General features: G+C 40.3%; 1 protein-coding gene across 41 annotated transcripts in view; it reads right to left on the bottom strand.

The window, feature by feature from the left end:
- Positions 1-4,571: 4,571 nt before the first annotated feature.
- The window catches only part of PPEF1 (protein phosphatase with EF-hand domain 1), a 147,627-nt gene continuing 143,214 nt past the window's right edge, over positions 4,572-8,984 (bottom strand). For all 41 annotated transcript variants that reach the window (XM_012106317.4, XM_042241753.1, XM_042241754.1 and 38 more), the window contains 2 exons: positions 6,278-6,362; positions 4,572-5,199 (listed from right to left, as the gene is read on the bottom strand). In XM_012106317.4, the coding sequence (XP_011961707.1) occupies positions 4,991-5,199; positions 6,278-6,362 (294 nt within the window). In that variant the 3' untranslated portion in view covers positions 4,572-4,990. The remainder of the gene's footprint in view (positions 5,200-6,277; positions 6,363-8,984) is intronic.

Genomic DNA, 8,984 nt, shown 5'->3' with positions numbered 1-8,984 from the left:
ATCTGGAAAACTCAGCAGTGGCCACAGGACTGGAAAAGGTCAGTTCTCATTCCAATCCCAAAGAAAGGCAATACCAAAGAATGCTCAAACTACTGTATAATTGCACTCAACTCACACACTAGCAATGTAATGCTCAAAATTCTCCAAGCCGAGGCTTCAACAGTACATGAACCATGAACTTCCAGATGTTCAAGCTGGATTTAGAAAAAGCAGAGGAACCAGAGAGATCAAATTGCCAACATTCTCTGGATCATCAAAAGAGCAAGAGGGTTCCAGAAAAGCATCTATTTTTACCATCTAGTTTTGCTTTATTGACTATACCAAAGCCTCTGACTGTGTGGATCACAACAAACTGCAGAAAATTCTTAAAGAGATGGGAATACCAGACCACTTGACCTGCCTCCTGAGAAATCTGTATGCAGGTCAAGAAGCAACAGTTAGACCTGGACATGGAACAACAGACTGGTTCCAAATAGAGAAAGGAGAATGTCAAGGCTGTACACTGTCACCCTGCTTATTTAACTTCTATGCAGAGTACATCATGTGAAATGCCGGGCTGGATGAAGCACAAGCTGGAATCAAGATTGTTGGGAGAAATATCAATAACAGATATGCAATATCAATAATGTCAGATATGCAGATGATACCACCCTTATGGCAGAAAGCAAAGAAGAACTAAAGAGCCTCTTGATCAAAGTGAAAAAGAGGAGAGTGAAAAAGTTGGCTTAAAATTCAACATTCAGAAAACTAAGATCATGGCATCTGGTCCCATGACATCATGGGGAAATGGTGAGAGACTTTATTTTTGTGGGCTCTGAAATCACTGCAGATGGTGACTGCAGCCATGAAATTAAAAGATGCTTGCTCCTTGGAAGAAAAGCTATGACCAACCTAGCCAGCATATTAAAAAGCAGAGACATTACTTTACCAAGAAAGGTCCATCTAGTCAAAGCTATGGTTTTTCCAGTAGTCATGTATGGATATAAGAGTTGGACCATAAAGAAAGCTGAGCCCCAAGAACTGATACTTTTGAACTGTGGTGTTGGAGAAGACTCTCTCTGAGAGTCCCTTGGACTGCAACGCGATCCAACCAGTCAATACTAAAGGAAATCAGTCCTGAATATTCATGGAAGGACTGATGCTGAAGGTGAAACTCCAATACTTTGGCCACCTCATGCAAATAAATGACTCATTTGAAAAGACCCTGATGCTGGGAAAGATTGAAGGTGAGAGGAGAAGGGGACAACAGCGGATGAGATGGTTGGATGGCATCACTGATGTGATGGGCATGAGTTTGAGTAGGCTCTGGGAGTTGGTGATGGACAGGGAAGCCTGGCATGCTGCAGTCCATGGGGTCGCAGAGTTGGACACAACTGAGCGACTGAACTGAATCGACCAATTTGAAGATGACTGTCAGAGCTGACTGTACTGTTTCTTCATGAACCCTTCCTCTGTCTATCAAAGCTCTTACTCGCTGCTTGTTGGGGGCAGGGGGGGTGGTGAGCTGGCCTTTGGATAGATGTCCACCCCCATATCCTGCCCCCCACCCTAGGTGCCAGCACCTGAAATAAAGCAAACTTTCCTTTCCACCAACCCCGCCTGTTTATTGGCTTTTGAGAGGCGAGCAGCTGGACCCCACCTTTTGGTAACAAGATGACCACTTTAAAATCACACATTTAAATTAACCAAACTAAGATACCCAAACCACATTTTTCCAATTTCTATTAAAATATAATTTTATGAATTCTAATATATTGTGAATATAACAGTCTACACTGAGGAAATTCAAAAATAAAGATCATGAAGCATGTAAAAACAAACAAACAAACAACAACAAAAAAACCCCACAGAAGATTAGCACCATGAAGGGTTTTAGAAATCAATAAGAAAAAGATAAACAGATATTAGAAACAGAAGCAAAGGATAAGAACAAGCATTTTCTTAGAAGAAAACAGACTAACCAACTAACTAATGAAAAGATGCTCAATTTCATTTGTAAATAAGAAATATAAATTTAAAATGAGATATTTCACAACTCTATATTAACTGTATAACATATACACATACATACTTTGTAAAGCTGAATTGTAGTTAAGCACAACTCTCGTCAAGCATAAGTTTGCGACATTGAATGATAATGTTTAGTAAAATCAAAGGACATTTTTTAGGTAAAATTTCCAACAAAGGCATTCAATTAATCCCAGGGATTAGAAGCCCAAGGGAGAAAATGAAAGTTGTAGAAAGAAATCTGAGAATAAATAACCAAATGACATTCAGGAAGCAACTAAAAAAGACTCATCTGGTACTGCCAGAGATTGGATATTTCTTAAAACAACTATTCCGGGATGAGCAGTGGATTTTCATGTGAGATAATGCAGCAGAAGCTCAGCACACGTCAGCTTATACACATTCAGAGTACTCATTTTATTTTTTTTTCAAAAATTATTTTTCCGGGACCACTCTCAGTACCAAATTCTGTATCAATCAAAGTTCAAACAAAGGCCAAACCAGTAAGGGAGGTGGGAAGAGGGGTATGTGTGTGTAGACGTGGCTTATACAAATGTGGGAGCTGGTTAAGCAGGCTCTGTAGGGCTGTCGACAACATACCTGATTCTGGAGCCCCATGTCCATAGGGTAGGCAGGCAGGGCAGATTTGGAGCAGGCTCAAACCCACACGCACAAGCTGGCACCGCACAAGAACCTGGCATCCTGAAGAAGCCAGGGCCCTCCATCATGGCACTAAATACACTGGGCCTGAGGAACTTCATCATGGAGCTAAACACACACCTGGCCCAGAAATTGCATCATGGCGCTAAACACACACACCTGGCCCAGGTGCTCATCCTGCAGCTAAACCCACATAGTGGTCCCAGGAATAAGAGCAGCTGACATGGGATCCAGGGGAACACAGAGCAATTGCAGGCCTAGCTGCCGCTTCACACCAGCAAGGTGAATCAGCAGTTCAGCAATAGCGCACTGGAGCTACACCATGGCTGCCACTTCTCTTTGCCTTCCAAATCTCTTAAGAATCTCCACCGTGGTCCACCTTAAACAGAAATATGCAAGAAAGGGAATTCTGAGAACTGTAGTTCAGCCTAGCCAAATTGACACATTCTTTAATGGTTATGTGTTCAGACTCTCCTATTTCTCTTGAGTTAGCTGTAGCAAATTCTTTTTTTCCCTAGGAAAATTATGCATCATGATAAAAAATGTAGTATCTTTGTTATTGATTGCTTAGTGTTTGAGATATGTTTTGTGGTCTAATACATGACCAGTTTTTATAAATGTTCCATATGAGCTTGAAAATAATGTGTATTCTCTAAAACTGATTGCAGAATACATACACACATACATGATCAGGTAAATTAATTTGGTTGTCCAATCTTCTATACCCAAGTTTTTTATGTAAGTGATCAATTACTGACAGATGTATATTAAAAATCTCCCTCTATCAATTTCTCCCAGGAGTTATGTCAGTTTTTGCTCTATCACTTTTAAAACTGTACGTTTTTAGATGCATAATTTTATAACTATTATATCTTCCTGGTGAATCATTCCTTGGAGAAGGCAATGGCACCCCACTCCAGTACTCTTGCCTGGAAAATCCCATGGACGGAGGAGCCTGGTAGGCTGCAGTCCATGGGGTCGCTAGGAGTCGGACATGACTGAGCGACTTCACTTTCCCTTTTCACTTTCATGCACTGGAGAGGGAAATGGCAACCCACTCCAGTGTTCTTGCCTGGAGAATCCCAGGGACAGGGGAGCCTGGTGGGCTGCCGTCTATGGGGTCGCAGAGAGTCGGACACGACTGAAGCAACTTAGCAGTGACAGTGACCTTTTGGGAGAGGAAATGGCAACCCACTCCAGTATTCTTGCCTGGGAAATACCATGGACAGAGGAGCCTGGTGGGTTACAGACCATGGGATCGCAGACTTGGACATGACTGAGCAACTATGCAACAACAATGACCTTTCTATCCAAATGCTAGTCTTTTCTAAAGTCTATCCCATCCAAATGTAATATTGCTGAATAAAGCTAATATCACTTAAACCATAGTAATAATACCATAATAGCAATTTAATTATGTTCTTTTTTCCCCCTTGCCTTTGGGGTTTCTTTTACTTACCTGCCAACTCAGCAATGCATTTTTAAAAGATATTTGTTACACGTGATCCATTATTTCTGGTGTGTGCAGCAGGCAGGCATATTGATATTTAATCTGGCATATTGATAGATCCTGAAGTTCCCAAACTTAGAGAAAAATGAAACATGTACTCACCTTTAGTGGAAATCTCTTATGTTTGATATGCAATCAGAATGGCAGAATAAACTGCACAATGTATGCACAGCCACGCCCCATCTTACCAATGAAGGTGTCAAATTATATTAATTAGAGGGTTCCATCTGGATGTATTCACTTTTTATCTCCAATAGACAAGAAAAATTATGCTTTTTCAAACAATACACTCCAACAGCCTCCCCCAAGATTCTGATATGGCCTCCATCCCTCAAGTGTGGTTCTCCCACAACAGAAAATCACTGGTTTATGGTATCTCCAAAGAAGACTACAGTTTAAAGATGGAAACACTTTATTCCATTAATAGTTTGGTATTCCTCCTCCCATCCCTCAGCCACTCACAGATGCTGTACTTTCCTCTGGTGTTCTGTGGGTTCTTTTCAATATGTTTCCAAACTGCTCAGGTCTCCTGGTTAGGTGGCATCGAAGAGACCAACACTAGGCTCAAATTCAGTTTCTACCTGACAATGTGGGACTCCCACTACTATAGTCAAATTCTATAAGCTGACATTTAACCTAGTCTTACCAATAACAGCTTACTAGGGACTTACAATACCCACATTATACATCTACTTATGGCAGAAATTGGGGTCTACTTCTCTCTAATGTTGCGTATGGATTTCAAGGGTCACGGTAAGGACTGTGTCAGAGATTTGGGCCAACTATTTCAAGGAGGGAAAGCCCTAATTCTTGTTATGCAAGCTTGGTGTCTGATTTGGTCAACTGGTCAAATTTATGCACTACATAGAAAGCCTTTAAAAACTCATTAAAGTCAATGCTTCCATCTTTGTTTAAGTCCATCCTTTCGGCGAGCTCATCAAACTGGGAATCATCAATATGAACACTGTAGTGACTTTTGAAAAGTTTCCACATGCTACGAAATTCTTCCATGGAGATCAAGCCTGAAAGAATATAGGAGAAGGCTGTGAATATTCATTTTTAAGACCCATCCTAGGGAGGGGTGGGGTTTCCCAGGGGGCCCAGTGGTAATGAATCTGCCTGCAATGCAGGACACATGAGTTCGATCCCTGAATCAGGAAGATCCCCTGAAGAAGAAGATGACAACTCACTCCAGTATTCTTGTATGGGAAATCCCATGGACAGAGGACCCTGGCAGGCAACAGTCCATGGGGCGGCAAAAGAGTCAGACATGACTTATCAACTAAACAACAACAAAAATGCCTGGCTGTTGACAAACTGAAGGAAATGGAAAAGTAAGATTGTAAATGAAAGAAACAATATGTCAGTTTAAATTACCAAGTGATCCTGAGATTATTCTAAAGCTGGAATGAGTAAACAGTGAACCAAAGGTGGGGGAGGGGACTGCAGACTGTGGTACTAATACATGTAATGTAGAAATTACAAGATCTAAAACCTAAGGGTGAGGGGCACAGAGGAGGGTAGAGAGAGCTACATCAAAGGAAAGGGAGAATTAGCCCTGAGACTCAATAAGAGGACTGTAAACAATGGCTCCACCATTTTCTATAGACAGTAACTTACTTTGGTGTTTCGATTAATGATTTTTTGGTATTTAATGCTCTCTGCAGTTGGGGATTATCTGATGATATTTTTTAAAGCTTGAAAATAATTGTGCATCAAACCTAAGCAGAAAGAGTTTTCATAGTCCTCAGTTCAGAAAACAGAATCAGAACTCTGGGAATGATTTTTATTGCCAGGAATAATTATGAGTTTTTAAATGGACAGTTAATTCTTTTTTCATCTGTGCTGGTGATTTATAAAAGGAAATGGTCTTATCTGACTAATGGATATATAAGCCTGTACCACATGAATAGAGAGTTTGTGGCCAAACTAAAAAAAACAGTAATATTAAACATGAGTTTATCCCCATGCTCTCCCCTCTTCCCTGAGTTAAATCTAGTTTGGATGAAGAATGCATTAGATGAAAACAGAATTCTGGTTTCAAGTAAACAGACTAGCCTTTGCTTTCTACTGCTACTGAACCAATCAAAGCAAATTTACCTGAGTGATCAGAGTCAATGATATTAAAGATGATTTGCAGGTCAGATCGGTATCTGTACACTGTTTCAATTAGAGTAGACTGAACCTAAAATAAAGATTGTCTAAATGTTAAAACATACAGAATTAATAACAGATCAATTTTAGTAAAAGTAACAAACACACAACATGGTCACCAATTCAGAGTATGTGATTTAGATAGAAATGTGAGAAGGCAAGCCTTCCTTGGAGATCCAACCCTCTTAAATCAGATAAAAGACTCTTGTGTTCTGTAGTGTCTTCAGCCTGTGTTCCTTAGGGGATGGCCCAAAGTGAATCTAGAAGGAGTAAATAACAATAGCCAATATTTACTGATAGCAAAATCTGTGTGCCAGGCTCTGCATTCAAAGTATCTATGGATTATTTCATTCAGTCCTCAAAAACAGGCCCAAGGAACACAACTATTATTGTACCCATTTTACAGACTGGAAGACAAACAGGTAAAGTAAGTTTCTGAAGATTCACATAATTGGTAAGTGAGATTTAAATCTTGGCCTAAAGCCAAGACCTGTGAGCTTAGTCACCATGGTAAACTGTCTCTCAAGTGAAGCCAAAAGTCTCCTTCCTGTGGATATTTTAGCTTCCCATGTGCACTTTTACTTCCTTTTCTCTGATCAACTTTTCATCTCCCCTACAAACAATCACCCCAGTCCTAGTTCCCATCAGCTCGCTTTCAGCCCAATATTGTAACTAGTTACTGATGAGTACCGAAGGTCTGACAATTCTCCCTGGGGTATTCCCATTTTAATAAGAAATTCTAAATTTTAAATTTCTTAATGTATAAGATATCATATCAGTAAGTCTATACTTTGTTGTTGTTGTTCAGTCGCTCAGTTGTGTTCGACTCTTTGCAACCCCATGGACTGCAACACACCAGGCCTCCCTGTTCTTCACCATCTCCTGGAGTTTGCTCAAACTCACGTCCGTTGAATCAGGGATGCCATTCAACCATCTCATCCTCTGTCGTCCCCTTCTCCTCCTGCCTTCAATTTTTCACAGCATCAGGGTCTTTTCTAATAAGTTGGCTCTTCACATCAAGTGGCCAAAGTATTGGAGCTTCAGCATCAGTCCTTCCAGTGAATATTCAGGGTTGATTTCCTTTAGGATTGACTGGTTTGATCTCCTTGCTGTCCAAGTGACTCTCAAGAGTCTTATCCAACACCACAGTTGGAAGGAATTAATTCTTCAGACATTCAGCCTTCTTTATGGTTCAACTGTCACATCCATACATGACTACTGAAAAAGCCATAGCTCTGACTAGACGGACCTTTGTTGGCAAAGTGATGTCTCTGCTTTTTAATACACTGTCTATGTTTGTCATTGCTTTTAGTCCAAGGAGCAAGCATCATTTAATTTCATGGCTACAGTCACAGTGATTTTGGAGCCCAAGAAAATAAAGTCTCACTATTTCCATTGTTTCCCCATCTATTTGTCATGCAGTGATGGGGCCGGATGCCATGATCTTAGTTTTCTGAATGTTGAGTTTTAAGCCAGCTTTTTCATTCTCTTTCACCTTCATCAAGAGGCTCTTTAATTCCTCTTTGCTTTCTGCTATAAGGGTGGTGTCATCTGCATATCTGAGGTTATTGCTAGTTCTGACAATCTTGATTCCAGCTTGTGCTTCATCCAGCCCAGTGTTTCTCATGATGTACTCTGCATATAAGTTAAATAAGCAAGGTGACAATATACAGCCTTGACGTATTCCTTTCCCAATTTTGAATCAGTCCATTATTCCATGTCCGGTTCTAACTGTTGCTTCTTGACCTCCATACAGAATTCTCAGGAGGCAGGTAAGGTGGTCTGGTATTCCCATCTCTTTAAGAATTTTCCACAGTTTCTTGTGATCCAAACAAAGGCTTTAGCATACTCAATGAAGCAGAAGTAGATGTTTTTCTGGAATTTTCTAGCTTTCACTATGATCCAATGGATGTTGGCAATTTGATCTCTGGTTCTTCTGCCTTTTCTAAATTCAGCTTGTACGTCTGGAAGTTCTCAGTTCACATACCACTGAAGCCTAGCTTGAAGGATTTTGAGCATTACTTTACTAGCATGTGAAATGAATGCAATTATGCAGTAGTTTGAACATTATTTGGCATTGCCCTTCTTAGAGATTGGAATGAAAACTGACCTTTTCCAGTCCTGGGGCCAGTGCTGAATTTTCCAAATTTGCTGGCATATTGAGTGCAGCACTTTCATAGCATCATCTTTTAGGATTTGAAATAGCTCAGTTGCAATTCCATCACCTCCATTAGCTTTGTTCACAGTGATGCTTCCTAAGGCCCACTTGACTTCACACTCCAGGATGTCTGGTTTGGGGTGAGTTATCATGCGACTGCAGTTATCCAGGTCATTAAGATGTTTTTTTTTTTTTTTTGTATAGTTCTTCTTTGTATTCTTGCCACCTTTTCTTAATAACTTCTGCTTCTGTTAGGTCCATACCGTTTCTGTCCTTTATTGTGCCTATCTATGCCTGAAATGTTCCCTTGGTATCTCTAATTTTGTTTCTTGGTATCTATACTTACTGGCAGTTAATAGGAGTGTGTTGAGTGTTTTAAAAAGTGTATTACATGAAATACAGATTTCATATCTGCTCTTCTGCTGAACAGCACTTAAGACAAGAATCACATATTTGACAGAGATTTGCTCGCAGAAACTTTTTCATCTCTTCTCA

This window comes from Ovis aries, chromosome X (genome assembly GCF_016772045.2).
Source record: "Ovis aries strain OAR_USU_Benz2616 breed Rambouillet chromosome X, ARS-UI_Ramb_v3.0, whole genome shotgun sequence".
Classification (NCBI taxonomy): Eukaryota; Metazoa; Chordata; class Mammalia; order Artiodactyla; family Bovidae; genus Ovis; species Ovis aries.
This window is presented reverse-complemented; position numbering and strand designations above follow the sequence as displayed.